This window comes from Ostrea edulis, chromosome 1 (genome assembly GCF_947568905.1).
Source record: "Ostrea edulis chromosome 1, xbOstEdul1.1, whole genome shotgun sequence".
NCBI lineage: Eukaryota > Metazoa > Mollusca > Bivalvia > Ostreida > Ostreidae > Ostrea > Ostrea edulis.
The window spans coordinates 18,249,167-18,264,846 of NC_079164.1; the positions used below are offsets into that span (position 1 = coordinate 18,249,167).

Here is a 15,680-nt window from a genome sequence, read left to right on the forward strand (position 1 = left end):
TATCAAACTGTTATGAAAGTAAATACAAGAAAATTTTATTTCAAGTGGAGGTTTTACAAACATAGCTAATATAAGCTGACATGGATATCAATTACTGAGGTATAATTCAAAATAACATAGAACATGATACACATGCATAACAAAAAGAGAACATATGCACATGCACATTATTAAACATGTACACTTTACCCATGTACAGTGTATATCAAACATTACATATTAGAATAAAATAAGTCCTTGTTGTAGGCAAAATATATAAAAAATTCAGATCACGACTTCACGTATATCCCAAAGCGCTACCGCTCTACGGCTCTTCAGTGAAATTTAAAAAACAACAATACATAACTAGACGTCATGACTTCATGTATGTCATAGTAAAAGACAACGTAAAATATTTGGCGCAATAAATGTTCTAAGAAAGCGCCAAATTAATTATACATTATAATAATGTGTAGTTCACATATTCACATGCTTATAAACATTTCAATTCACAAAACATATGAATTTAATTACACATGTGACATTTATAGTATATTATGCATCGAGTTAAATTACAATTACACATTAACAAATTAAATACATGTTCATGCAGTATATCATATTGAGATTGCCCATAATTCAAACATTAAAGATGCATGAAAGACTGAGAGCACCGGGTTGTAAGAACATAATACATGTGTATACAAAAACAACAACATAAGACTGTTAAAAGCACAACAGTAATACAAAGCTTTCTGTCATAAAAGTCACCAATTACTCATAGAAACTTTAATGTTTTGATGTGTGTAACGGAATTAAGTGTAGAGCTCTAACACAGATCTGATTCAGTTCATTCGGGTTAATAGAATGTTTCATTAGTACGTTTGGGATTAGAAAATTCCGCCGATAACAAGATTTGCCGTCTAGCACCATACACTGGTAATTATGCAAGAAGATTTGATCCCAGAGAAAAGAATTATCAAGTTGAAAATGCTATTGTTCCTGATTGTACATTTCAATAAAAATTAGTTCACAAACTAAAGAGTTTAATCAGGGCTCCTGACAAAATTCTAACAAATGCGGCAAACTGACAACAAGAGTGATTTATGCTGTAATGGACAAAAGGATTAGAAATTTCAGAAATGTTAACTTTTGTCATTTTTTATTCCATCTAGAGCTTGTTTGAGATCATTCACAGCACAATCGATATCTTCCTGAGTTGTCTCCCTTCCCACTGATAACCGAATTGCTCTCTTTGCCACAGTCTCTTCTATACCTAATGCCAGCAAAATTGGAGAAGGTCTGTAAAGTCAGAAAAAATGATAAATTATTCCAAATTCTTTTTCATTCTCCCTCTCTCCTCTCTCTCTCTCTCTCACAAATCATACACATTGTTACCAGAGTACAGTACTTACCTGCTTTGGGAGTGACAGGCAGCTCCAATACTGGCTTGCACCTGCTTACACATTGATAATACCAAGAAACCTAAAATGAACACCAGGGACCTGCTTAGGATATAATCTGTTCATTTTTAATAAATTCCGACAGATAAAAAGACATAGTCGTACTCCGAATGAACATTGATCAGAATGGCTACTGTATATATATATATATATATATATATATATATATATATATATAAAGCACAGAAATAGCAATGAACTCTTAAATGAACATAACTGCCCTAAGTGAAGAAATAATTAATATAAAGCACAGAAAATTTCACTGGATACCCACTTCCGCCCCTACCTGGGGTTGAACTCACGACCTGCGGAACCAAATCTCCTAGCAGCATGTAACCAGCACGCTAGACCGCTCGACCATCTTGGCATATATACATATATATATATATATATAGATTGTGTGTATATATATATATATATATATATATATACACACACAATCTACTAGCATATAGGTTGACCCTTATGTATAAAGTCAGTGACCGTTTTTCTGACAACTTTTTCGGAATTTGACATTGACACTTTTATACATGTATCTTTTATCAGATTGTCCGTCAACTTCATACCTATTTTCAAAGTTTTTTCTCTCCATTTTTTGTCTTTTCAGCACGGTGATCATATTTTACCACATAAAACTTGGATATTACAGAGAGAAAAATTAATCTAATTTAAGCTATCTTTTATTAGGAGGCATGACACTATGTAAGCCATCCTCCTGGTCCATGTAAAAATTAATTACTGTAGTTAAGTACAATAAATAACAGGCACCAATAACACTGTGTGCCCCTTTAATTTGACAATGGCAGTCCCTGTTGGTTTGATGGCATAAGCCCTTTTTTAAATAAGGTAAACTTAGAAAAACAAACACATCCACACTGCACATTTTAATAATGTAAACCAACTTTTATTCCTGGCTACTTTATTTCGTGATTCACCTGTAGTACACTGGTTCGTGGCAAGTAATTTTTGTGATAGAGCCTGGTTGGTGACGAGAAATATTCGTGATTATGAGGTTCTCGATAATCTCGCGAAATTTTCATGCATGCAAATAAAAGCTGTTTTACAGTACGTAGTAAATATTCAGTGCATAAAAATGCTGTACATTGACTTTACCTTTAGTAAATGATGAATTACATTGTAAATATATTTTAATTCATAACATCACAGTGGTATATAAATACTTAGTATTATTATTTTGCAATTTGAAGGGACTGGTTCACAATTTTTGAAAAAAATATTTTTTTCCATTTTTGTTCTTATTAATAAGCATTAAAAATATAACTCATTTAATGATGACAACCAAAATTTGGACCTTTTGAAAGCAAGGATAAGTGCAATCTTTTAGCCTTAACTCTGTGTTATGTAAACAAAGATGAGTCTTTTTTATGTTTACAAACAACCAATGAAAATTCAAATGTTAATTTTGTAATTTAATGCATTTCAATTTTGTACAGTTACAAATTTACCTTTTACTTAGATCAATATCCATTTATTTTGAAAACATCGTAAACATCTTTCTGTACAAAACAAATAATAAACTCTCTACAATGAGCTTCTGTAATGATGTATAAACTTAATTTTTTGTGAAACCAAATTTGAACACATTAGACAATAAATTTTGATTATTAAAAGTGAAAAACAAAATTTGGGAGGAAAATCATGAATCAGTACTTTTAAACTATCACTCTTATTGATTTGTTAGTTATTAAACCGACACTAACTCTTTAAAAATGCCATCAAATGTTGCAAGTTGTGCTGCATAAAAAAATCTGACAGAAGTGTGTGCAGGCAAGTTGGACTAAGCCTTAAGAGTCAAAATAAAAACCCTGACTTATGTGCAAGTATGTACAGTAATTGAAGTTTTTGGTTAAGATAAGCTAATGGTATAATAAATATGGTAAATTCGTAGAGACTCTAGTTGTGTGATATGGGACTCACCACTGCAGTCCACGGTTAAGAATGACACATTACAGGTGTTGGGGATCCTTTGACTTTTATCAAACTTTCCATTGAAACAAACATCCTCACCAAACTCCATCTATACAACAGAAAATTTTACACTTACATGTAAATACATGCTGAAAGGTTACACATTACATTTAATTATTTTTGCCAAGATATCCATTACTGACTTTTAACTTCTCCTCAAGGTAGTCTCTGACTTTTTCCATATGTCTAGTATATTTGTCTATATTTTCTGTCACCAGTTTTGCTGCTCGACCTAGCCCTGCTATCATTGCTGTGTTTTCAGTTCTGAAAGAGATACATATATAACCATATCTATCCCACTACGTAGCAGAACACTCAGTCTAATTAAAATCAAACCTCTCACTTTGCTTGATATGAGTTCCCACGCTGCGAATGTCCGTATATCAAGTGAAGTGAGAGGTTTGATTTTAATCAGACTGCAGAACACTGTCCTACAAGAGATATTTGTAAGCATTTATGTACAGGTGTATTACTTGAAATGTGTATCATCTGTATACTGTAAAAGTGGGGGGGGGGGGGGGGTAAGTACGCGTTTTTCCACGTCCAACATTATCCGTAGGGGAAAAATACACGGAAATGGAATATTATATCTCATATGATAATATATATTATATCAAATATTTATAGGTATTACGTGACTGTGTCATTAGTGTAAATTTCCCCCCACGCATAAATAACCATGTTTACAGTAATGACAACTTCACTTTATAAAAGAATGATACATCATAACTTCGTAATGGATTAGACAGATCACTTTTACTTTCTACCATTTCAGACAGAAAACTTGCTTGAACACTAGTGAGGTAGTGAATGATGAATAGAATGTTTTAATGTCATACAGAACAGGTACCCTGGTCTGTAGTGCCTCTCCTGTCCTCCTCCATAAAACATGGGGTGCAGTGGCGCCTCCTTGCCTGACCCCAGGTCTCTCACATAAATGACCCCTATTCTGGGCCCATAAAACTGTAAATGGGGAAAGAAATTCTTTTTAAATTGTTAAGATTTCGTGTGCAGCAAAAATCTTTTAAACCAGTTTAATCTTAAATTCGTAAGAGATGGTTTTCTTATTTTCAATTATTTTGTTGACACATTATACATGTTGAATAATGAGTCACCATGATGATAAATTCACCATTCACAGTGTGTCATTGATCTAATACACATAACGTAAAGGGTATAATGTATGCAGAGCTATAAGATGCTTTCTACATTATAATAATTTACTCTTTCATCCTTACACACACATATATATATATATATATATATAATTTTATATATATATACATGTATATATACTCGCCTATAAGTCGGTTGTATTTTTTAAGGTTATTTTGAAGGAATTTGCCATTGATCCGCTTACAAGTCGGTACAAATTTTTGTCAGAATCGGTTGACAATTTCAAGTCAATGCTCTAATGTTTCTACCTATGTTTCAAAAAATAATTTAAGAAATTAATAATTATGAGGTGCTTAATATCCAAGCCATATCTGTTTGGGGTTTAAAAGCAACCCTTGATCTATTATGGACAATGATCCCTTGTTTACCTAAGCAATTATGGTCTCCTAATTACCAGTACCTGACACCATGTTTACTTAGTGGCACGCGCCTGGCGAAAACTTATTGTGGGATTCGGGTATAATTCATTGTATCAACAATAGAGCTTTTAAGAGTCAAGAATGATGATCTAAATTATCTGTTAACAATATTCAATCTTTTATGAAATATATTTCAGCCGGTATACATATGAATATTTCAATATTAAATCGGGTTCGTAATTCAATTTTACCGATAAACGATAGATTAGTTGAATTGAAAGTATTAGTTACCGTTATGTAAATAATTTTTAACTAGATAAAAATATGTAAATACTCGTACTTTATACAGTGGAGCCTCGTTAATCCGGACACTTTGGTTCCCAGCAAAATCGTCCGGATAAATGAAGCGTCCGGATAATTGAATCGCATATTTTCTAGCTTTGCATAAGTAGCCAATATGTGCCTATTTTATTGATGCATAGTGAATTAAACACATTCCATCATTGGATTTAACCATTTGCATTAGTAAATAAATTATGATAATGTTAACATTTACATGTATTTCAAAGCACTAAAATTTAATGTACGTGTTCAGTGTATTTGCCTGTGCTTACATTGTACATACATATGATCCCTAAAAAAATATACAAAACTGTGTACCGTATGCACTAAAACAAATAATTAAGCACTTTATGTAACTATAAGTTATTAAATCATTAGTAACTAACATAATCATTTACATTTCAAACATTTCACCACACTTTCACTTCTTAAAGAGGCCGGTAATTTCCATCTGTCACGGTTCACGGGTTCGGCGGTCTGTTAAAGCAATCTTCATCGTCCAAAGTTGATATAAGAATTTCGTGATTATCATGTCAGTTGACAACATTCTTTAACCAAAATTCAATCTGCCAGACTTTATATTTCTTATTCTATAATTATCCAAGACAATATCAGGAAAACAAAATCATTTAAGCTCGTAATATCAAGACCTACTACTGCTTTGATCTAGTCACGCGCACCTATTATTTTCATGATGCGATAATACCGGAACAAAACTCGGGTGAAATTAACATTACAGGTACATACAGAATTTAATTGTCATTTTCCTTAAAATGGTAATTTTCTCACTTCTACGCAGAGTTTAAAATTTCGAAAGCAATAAAGCTCTACAACATCGTAACAAGAATCAATCGTACACAGGTACATTCTACATGCGCGACATTCTAAACGTTAAAAAATCATACTATATATACATATGCATGAACATACATGTATATTTCACGCCAATCAACAGAATAAAATCCAGAATCTAGAAGTATAATCTACACTCTTTAGATTTGAATAAGCCGATATCAATTTACAAATCAGTAAAACTGATACGTGTAGCAGTTAAAAAAATTATCATTACGGCATGATGTTTAATTTATTAATACTATTAGGGTATTGATCAAGACTATAAAATAATATGCTACAGATTTATTTACAAAATTCAACACTACACGCAATAAAGATCTTATGTGCGAAAATTGGCAATACAATGTCTCGATCGGCACGTGCTATCTAACGGACTTATCATCACACACCACCTTATTGGAGGGAGGTGTTGACAGGGTACAGGTAATCGCTTCAATTAGACAGTTTGGCTTGTTTTCTTTATAATTTACACCTTGCTAAAATTGTCCGACACAGACCTTCCCTAAACAAAATTACTGTCCGGATTAACGGTACAATTTTCAATGCATTATAACGTTTTGTAGTAAAAGGTGACCGTCCGGATCCGGAACGCGAATTTCCGGATTAATGATGCAAAATAATGTATAAAAATTCCGTTCCCTAAAAAAATCGTCCGGAAGGTGAAGCGTCCGGATTAATGGCGTCCGGATTACCGAGGCTCCACTGTACATAATTTTAAAATACATAAACAATACAATATGTCTAGATATTTGAGAACAATAATCATTTGTGTGGTAGTCCATGATAATCATCGGAGTTGTTTAAAAAACACTACATTACGCTGCCCATAAAAATACCAATCTTCTTAGGACGCGCCTATAAGTCGGACATAGAGTTTTGGACCAAAAATTGATTTAATCTCCTGTGTTTCGTATGTTGCAAATTAAACGACAAACCTTGTGTCCTACTACAGTAAGATAATCTGTTCCCAAATCCTGTACATTGACAGAGATTTTTCCGATTGCCTGAGCTGCATCAGTGTGAAGGAGGATCTTGGGCATGGGTTTTCTGGAGGCGTTGATCTGTCGGACTCTTTCAAATATCTCTTTTACTGGCTGTACAATGAATATATGCTTAATTAAATACAGGTTTAGAACCACATTAAGAAGGGTAGGAATTTTATCAAGATTTTATTGAAATTCACACCTGTATTATGCCAGTCTCATTATTGGCAAGCATAACAGAAATCATACAGGTCGAAGGTCGAATGGCAGCAATGACATCATCAACCATCACATGACCAGTCTTTGGAGAAGCAGGTACAAATGTTACACCTTAAGACATACAAAAGTAAGAGAAATACAAATGTAGAAATAGAAAATTTACTTGAAAAGTATGTTTTATGCATCTTTTTTCCTAAGCAAATGCTCAGTTCTGGTAGATATTTGGTTTGTAGACATACATTTACATGTATATGCATCAATATTATCTCTCTGACCTGCAATTCCTTCCTCAGCAAAGTGCTCCAGTACAAGTTTGACGGCATCATGCTCCAAATTAGAAGTAATGAAATGTGGCAGGTGCTCTTTGTCTGTCAGTCCACCATGACTCAACCCTCTTTCTGAGTGGAAATATTTCACACCTGTATGGAGAATCATGTTGTTTCCCTGAAAAATCATATTATTATACTTTCATGTAAAATACTCATATCTGAATGGCCGAGAAGCATTTTTTGTTGTTGTCGGTTCCTTTTTATTTCCGTGCAGAATTACAGGTAGTGTCCACACTAGTGGGCCCCCTTCCAGGTATCTGGCTAGCTGCACGCATGGCAGATCTCACCTCAGATCTCCATTCTTTCCGATCTTGAGGGTCGGCAGTAGAGAGTAAGAGAGCTTCCATTCTCTATGATCTTTCTCCGTCAGCTCTCTCCAAGATAAACATATTCAATTTATTACCCTCTGAGAACAGAAGGTACGCGCTCTAGGGTGATAGTATCTAGCAACGGGTAACAATACTTGACAACGGGTGATATTATAAAAAATTATCACATGCTTCAAATTCATGCGCATACGGTTCGCCGTAGATTGTTAGACGACGTCGTCTGAGCGTTTGTAATAAACGCAAATTCGCGCATCGATATACGAAATATCGCATGACAGTGATTGATTAAATGTAAACAGATATAAGTCTTTCTGCTTTGTTGTTTATATAACATTCAGTATAACTTAACAAATATTGCATGTAGTTGAGGGTAACATTGAAAATTTTCACCCCTCAAGAAACCATTGTCAACCTCGGCTTTGCCTCGGTTGACAATGGTTTTCTCGGGGTGAAAATTTTCAATGTTACCCTCAACTACATGCAATATTTATATAATGAGACAGAGTAAAATTCCTCTTCTCATTATAAAAAAACATGCTGTTATTAGTAGTAAAATATATGTTCAAATAGGTAAATAAATTAAAAAAAGAGTGGGATCCACTCAAACAGTACAAACCTCTGTCCCTCCCGATGTAAATATAACATCTGAAAACAAATATGCCAAAACAACTAGTAATTAATCATAATATATTACACTAAATAATACTGTGCTTCCTTACTATTATAACATTAGAAACAAACTTGGAAATATGAAAATAAAACTGCTTTAATTCAGAAGAAAGGGGTGCCTTTTTCCACCAAAATAAAATAAAATGGTAGATTAGAAATACCTGAAGATTTAGCTCCCAACATTTCAGCAACATTCTGGCGAGATTCCTGAATCACAGTCTTAGCTTCTACACCTATAAATGTCAGGCATACTTCATGATGTGCACTTTAGTTTATGAAGTAAATGCTGCTCAGAGAATTCCCTTTTTCAAAATTTACAAATGCAATATTTTTTTCTCAAATGTGTAAAACATATGTTACTCTTAATGAAAGGAATGTTGTCTTAATTCGAAATAAACAGCTAATTGTAAAATGGAACAATTTAATTGTCACATCCTAGATTTAGTAAAGTAATACTCTTTAATCATGATTTCATAATCAAGTAAAGCGGTCAGCCGGGTTCGATCACTGGTGTCCAGATAGCTCAGTTGGTAGAGCACCTGACTTGAGATTCATGGGGCCCGGGTTCGAATCCTGGTCTGGCCCATTGCATTTTCTCCCTTCCTGTTACACCAGCCCCTGGAACTGCCAGGTGAAAATGCCTGCCAGGGGATTAAGAGCCTGGGTTGATGTCTTCAAGTGCGAAGACATCTAAGGAGGGAAGAGTGTAGTGGTCAGTCGGGTTTGATCGCCAGTGGCCAGATAGCTCAGTTGGTAGAGCACCTGACTAGAGAATTCAGGGGGCCCAGGTTCGAATCCCGGTCTGGTCTGTTGCATTTTTTCCCTTCCTGTAACATTTGGAGCTGTGACCAGTCCCTGGAACTGACAGGTGATAATACCTGCCAGGGGATAAAGATCCTGCATTGATGTCTTCAAATGTGAAGACATTTAAGGAGGGAGGAATGTAGTGGTCAGCCGGGTTTGATCGCCAGTGGCCAGATAGCTCAGTTGGTAGAGCACCTGACTAGAGATTCAGGACGCCTGGGTTCAAATCCAGGTCTGGTCCATTGCATTCTGTCCCTTCCTGTTACACAAGCAACAAATCTAAACATCTTTTTTTTTTTTAAAAATCTAAACCACTATAAAGTTAATCTTACAAAATGCAAAATATCAAATTATACACGTTTAGCAACTGATATAATCTATGCAAGTTCATAGGAGATGTAAAATGCACTTATATACAGAAATGATTATCATTAAACGATTTCTATAATTGCAATTTTGCCGTTGATACCTTCAGAATGGGAGCTACTAGGGTTCCCCCAGGCTTTGGACAAGGCAGATGTAATGGCATTTATGACATCTGGTTCCAGAGGAGTTGTGGCATTGTTATCGAGATACAGACTGCAATAACAAAAACGTAACAGATTATCATGGTATTCCTCCCATTAATTACTAACCCATTTCTTCAATCACCGGGGCACTTCTAAAGATAATCCGATATTCCTCTTACTCTTACTCCTGCTTTTATATTGTGACATGTGTGTCCCCCGCACATGTCATATATAAAAGCGGGGGTTAGAGTCAGAGAAATCTAGGATGTACCCTAAAGATAGTGATGCCATAACATTTATTTACATGTAAGTCATGCATTATCATAATCTAGTCATGTTTACTGATGAATTCAAGAGTCAACCAAGAAACACAGATTGGTTGTGAAGAAAAAACCAAAACAAGCAAATTCAGTGTAATCAGATGGCAAGCACCTCTTGTTCGCCCTACCTCTTTGCCTTGCCGTTGAGTTCGGAATCCATGTGACTTTTGTTTTTGTTCATCTTTCATATCGCTTAAAGCATTAAAAAATATTGTGCAGGCTTAATTTAATAAATCATTGCAAAATCATGTTTTCATCGTAAAATCATATTTCAGTGGATATAAAAAATGAAAAAACATCAATTGATAACAATGACCGATATGTCAATGTGTATACATGGCAGTGATGTTTACATTATACAGTTTCATTGTTCTAAGCGGCAGATTAAAGTGAAAGTATGGTTGCCGTAGGAGAGCCTCGGTAGTCGGTAGGATGGAAAGCGTTTTTGTTGTGGTAGACTTTCTTCGACTTATCTGTAGAGTATCGTATTTGACTGTCACATCATTTGTTTTTTGGTTATTATTCAACGAGAAGAAAGACATAAGTGATGACATCGTGTTGATAACTGGAGGCGGACGGGGTATCGGGAGGGCTTTGGCGTTGGAGTTTGCAAAACAGAAGCCGCAACACGTAAGTCGACTTTCTAAAAGCACGTCTATAGGTCCTTTAAACAAATTTCAGTCTAGCGTCTTTCTTTCTTTCTCTTTTTTAGCACTATACCATGAAAAGGACTTTTATTGTTATGAGATCCATAGTTTCCTGTTGCATTAAAACCAAAATATTTAAAAGTTTCCATCGATTGCAGATTATTTTATGGGGGAGAACAGAGGAGACTTTGAAGAAGACAGCTTTGGAAGTGAGAGAGCAGGGTGTGAAATGCTCCTATATGGTGTGTGATGTCAGTAAATCAGAAGCCGTTTATAAAAATGTAAGGTTAGCACATGGATGCATTGACCCGTACATATCAATATTACCATGATTACAATACATACATTTCATGCTGGGCAGTGAACATTACATATCAATTTTATGAGTAAGCCTTGTCAGTCATTGTTATTGATTGATATGCATATTCTATTGTTTGGCATATTTCATCTCTTCATTGTTGTAATTATTTCATGTTTGTCTATTTTGGACTCTGAATTAGAAATAAATTAAAGTATTTTATTCTATTTTTATGTAGAGTTATTTATCAACTGGTCCTAGAGACAAATTACATCTGGCTAATCTTTCCAAAATTCTGAAAGTATTTCAAGTTTATTATATATCTAGTGCAAACAACAACAAAACTGAATGAATAATACTAGGAGTTATTAATATTCATGGTTGAAAAGAAAAATGAATGAAACTGTAAACTTTTGGTTAAACACTATAGACAACTGATATGATCAATACAATATACTTGTTTTATTTTTTATTCCACAGTATGCTAATTTAAAGAAGATGACTGGACCGGTTACAATTCTGGTGAACAATGCCGGAATAGTCCATGGCAGCCAGATTATAGACACATCAGATGAGGAGGTGGTGCATACCATCAATGTCAACACCATGGCTTACTTCTGGGTAAGTTCAGTTTTCTCATACAATCTGTCAATATCAACATCATGGCTTACTTCTGGGTAAGTTCAGTTTTCTTGTACACATCTGTCAATATCAACATCATGGCTTACTTCTGGTTAAGTTCAGTTTTCTCATACAATCTGTCAATATCAACATCATGGCTTACTTCTGGGTAAGTTCAGTTTTCTCGTACACATCTGTCAATATCAACATCATGGCTTACTTCTGGTTAAGTTCAGTTTTCTCATACAATCTGTCAATATCAACATCATGGCTTACTTCTGGGTAAGTTCAGTTTTCTCGTACACATCTGTCAATATCAACATCATGGCTTACTTCTGGGTAAGTTCAGTTTTCTCATACAGTCTGTCAATATCAACATCATGGCTTACTTCTGGGTAAGTTCAGTTTTCTCATCCACATCTGTGTTCAAGCAGTTCTATCATTTTGAAACATTTGATAAATCATGATTGATAACAATATTTGTAAGATTTCAATTAAATCTCATGAACTAACACTGAACACAATTTGAATATCTTAGTGTATATTTACATAATATATATGGAGAGAGAGAGAGAGAGAGAGAGAGAGAGAGAGAGCAGTAAGTCTACAAGCACTAGCTTATCACTAAGGATGCTGAACAGCTATGATCAATTATCTTAGGATTAAAAGTATTCGCAAATATTTGACAAAGGAAGCTACAGAAATTTTGGTTTTAACTTTTTGTAATTTCTCATTTGGACTATTGTAACGTGAGTTTATACTGCATAGCACAGACTGAAATATGTAAAATGCAAAGAATCCAAAACATGGGTGCGACGCTGGTATTAAATTGTAAGAAATTTGACAGCTCTTGGGATGCTCTCATTGACCTACATTAGTTATATACCTATCGATTCTAGGATATTATTTAAGTTATTGACCTTCATGTATAATTGTCATGTGGGTGAAGCACCATTGTATTTAACAGAACTTTTAATGAAGCAGGTACCAAATAAAAAGTTGCGCTCCGCTCAATCTTCTGAGAGTTGCTACATTGTTCCTTTTAACAGGCGTAAAACTTTCAGTGTTAGAAGTTTCAGAACCATTGGTCCGAGACTGTGGAACAGTTTACCGGCTGAAATAAGACAGTCCAAATCTTTACATACTTTTAAAGCCAAATTGAAAACACATTTGTTTAGACAGTTTTAATGTACGTTTTTAGTTTAGTATATGTAGAGTGTGTTTGCATGTATATGATGTATTGTTTATTCTTTTAAAGCTTTTTATATTATACATGTACAACGCCATTGAATACTTTGTGTAAAATTAGGCGTTAAATCAAATAAAAACAGTTTCAGTTTTAAGGAGTTTTCTGACATTAATAATAAAACAAGTTTATCTATTAGACACTGCTCATATCAGCATTAATTTAGCTATACAGTATACAGGTATGCAGACTAAGTTTGTCTGACAATGTAAGTTTGTCTGACAGTGTAAGTTTGTCTGACAGTGTAAGTTTGACTGACAGTGTAAGTTTGTCTGACAGTGTAAGTTTGTCTTACAGTGCAGGGCCCGAAATTAACATATGCCTGTCAGTCTATGACTGCATCGTTAAAATTCTGGCGGACTGACTGACATTTGTTTTAGTCAGTCCGATGGGACTGGTTAATTTTCTAAAGCATATACTTATGAAATTTTATACACTCATTTGGCATGCTTCGATCTGTAGATATCAGACAAATCTGATTCGTAAATATAAATCCCACATTTAAGTGTTACAATATTGCCTGAAACATATTGAGTTAAATTTCATTTTAATAACATTAACGAAATTAAATATGTTTAATTATTTCTGGAAAACTCTGTTGGACTGGTAAATTTTTCTGCGGACTGGTTGAAATCATACCCCATCCGACCGGCTGGACTGGTGATGTAAAAAGTTAGCTTCAAGCCCTGCAGTGTAAGTTTGTCTGACAGTGTAACTTTGCCTGACAGTGTAAGTTTGTCTGACAGTGTAACTTTGCCTGACAGTGTAAGTTTGACTGACAGTGTAAGTTTGTCTGACAGTGTAAGTTTGCCTGACAGTGTAAGATTGACTGACAGTGTAAGTTTGTCTGACAGTGTAAGTTTGACTGACAGTGTAAGTTTGTCTGACAGTGTAAGTTTGTCTGACAATGTAAGTTTACCTATCAGTCCTGGTTTGCCATTCATTCCAATTACAAGTTTCCTATTCCTATTCACGAATTGATAATCTATGGACCTACTAAATATCTTCATTACTGATTTCACAGACGATAAAAGCTGTCCTTCCTGACATGATGGAATCCAACAGAGGCCATTTAGTCAGCATTAGTTCAGTCCTGGGTCTCCTCGGAATGAGCGGGGTGGGTGATTACTGTAGTTCAAAGTTCGCTAGTACAGGGCTCATGGAGGCACTGCATTGGGAGATACAGGATTATGAAAATATCCACATGACATCAGTCCATCCCTATCTGGTAGATAATCAGATGTTTGCAGGATTGAAATTAAGGTAAAAATTAAGGTGAAGCTGTGTATGATACTTATGATATATTTATTTTTTTAATTTAAAATTTTTTGGTGTTCTAGTTATACTTTTTTGCTTTTGATATCTTTACAAATTGTAAAGATAACCATTTCCTCATGAATGTGTTGCAGTTTTGAACAATGTACATATGAATCCTATTGAATATAGTGTATGTTCCGACAGAAATGGAAATAAAATGTAAATACAAATAGAAATAAATTTTATTTTTGAAAATACATGAAGGTATAAAATTCAATGCTTCACACCGTTACAATTCATCATGTTCATATCCTCATGTATTGTCTATAAATGAAATTTTTATTTTTTGAATAACCAGCTAACTAATTGATTAGTCAATGTATAGCTCATTTACAACATAATTTTAACCAGTCATTTAGTTGATTAGTCAATATATAGTTCAATTACAACAGGATTTAAGATATTAAAAAAAATAGCATTTCAACCAAAATCTTGACAAAGAGAAGCATGATTTTGAGTATGTCAAGGGATGTAACTCTTGTAATTCATGCTAAATTCTGTTTGATTTTTGCTTCTCTTACATGTACTTGTTACTGGACATAGAAGAATTGGGGAATAAATCAGAAACAATCATTTTTAACAGCTGCCATTTATTTATAATATTCTGGCTACTTATATATACATATGTTAAAGCTGCATGTAGAACTTTAATCTTTATTTTACTCAGTACTAGAAATTTAAGCACGATTTTTGTAAAACCATATTCTGTATACAGGGAAATACTTGTTCGTTTTAATTTTGCTCATTTTGCAGTACATTGTAATTGTTAGTGGGTGATTTAAAACTGGCTGACACTGTTTTCTCTTTTATCTTTCTTTAAACACAACTGGCAAATACAAAAAGGGGTCAAACCGCCAGCAAGTGTAGAAAGTCGAAAATAACACCGGGCAAAAATAACCCTGTATATAATGCACAATAAATATTATGCTATTCTCTTTGTAGTAGTGATACACCCGTTTTAGGGGCGAAATCAAAAGATCAATGTCGGACATAAATCTAAATTCAAATAGTTAGGGGGAGGGGGTAAAAACTATTTTGACTTGTTAAAAGGGGGATCTTGGTGAAAACTATGTGAATTTAGTTTTTTGCCAGACATTGAACTTTTGATCTTGCCCCTTGTAAACAACATGCCACACTTCATATTAAAAGAGTATAGTTGGTTTTTTGATGTTATCAATTTTATATTGTATCTGTTATGAGTTATGTGATATTAAGATAAGCTGAAT

General features: G+C 34.2%; 2 protein-coding genes and 1 non-coding gene across 4 annotated transcripts in view; 2 read left to right on the top strand and 1 right to left on the bottom strand.

The window, feature by feature from the left end:
- Positions 1-13: 13 nt before the first annotated feature.
- On the bottom strand, positions 14-10,520 carry LOC125662979 (selenocysteine lyase-like). Of its 2 annotated transcripts, XM_048895316.2 has the most exons (12): positions 10,454-10,520; positions 9,966-10,075; positions 8,854-8,925; positions 8,640-8,668; positions 7,641-7,809; positions 7,349-7,476; positions 7,099-7,257; positions 4,282-4,394; positions 3,575-3,695; positions 3,381-3,480; positions 1,395-1,464; positions 14-1,281 (listed from the first exon to the last, which is right to left on the bottom strand). In XM_048895316.2, exons 1-12 carry the CDS (start codon positions 10,504-10,506, stop codon positions 1,125-1,127), a joined length of 1,281 nt encoding a protein of 426 aa, XP_048751273.2. In that variant the 5' UTR covers positions 10,507-10,520; the 3' UTR covers positions 14-1,124. The 2 variants fall into 2 exon arrangements, with proteins under 2 accessions (XP_048751273.2, XP_056008917.1); XM_056152942.1 differs by lacking the exon at positions 10,454-10,520 and having other exon boundaries at positions 8,854-9,755; positions 9,966-10,077.
- Positions 9,205-9,277, top strand: Trnas-uga (transfer RNA serine (anticodon UGA)). Its single transcript has one exon. It is a non-coding gene; the product is annotated as a tRNA-Ser (tRNA).
- Positions 10,521-10,700: 180 nt separating the features above from the next.
- LOC125662998 (short-chain dehydrogenase/reductase 3-like) overlaps positions 10,701-15,680 on the top strand; it is a 12,720-nt gene continuing 7,740 nt past the window's right edge. The window contains exons 1-4 of the mRNA XM_048895329.2: positions 10,701-10,955; positions 11,131-11,253; positions 11,751-11,891; positions 14,162-14,400. Of these exons, the coding sequence (XP_048751286.1) occupies positions 10,758-10,955; positions 11,131-11,253; positions 11,751-11,891; positions 14,162-14,400 (701 nt within the window). The 5' untranslated portion in view covers positions 10,701-10,757. The remainder of the gene's footprint in view (positions 10,956-11,130; positions 11,254-11,750; positions 11,892-14,161; positions 14,401-15,680) is intronic.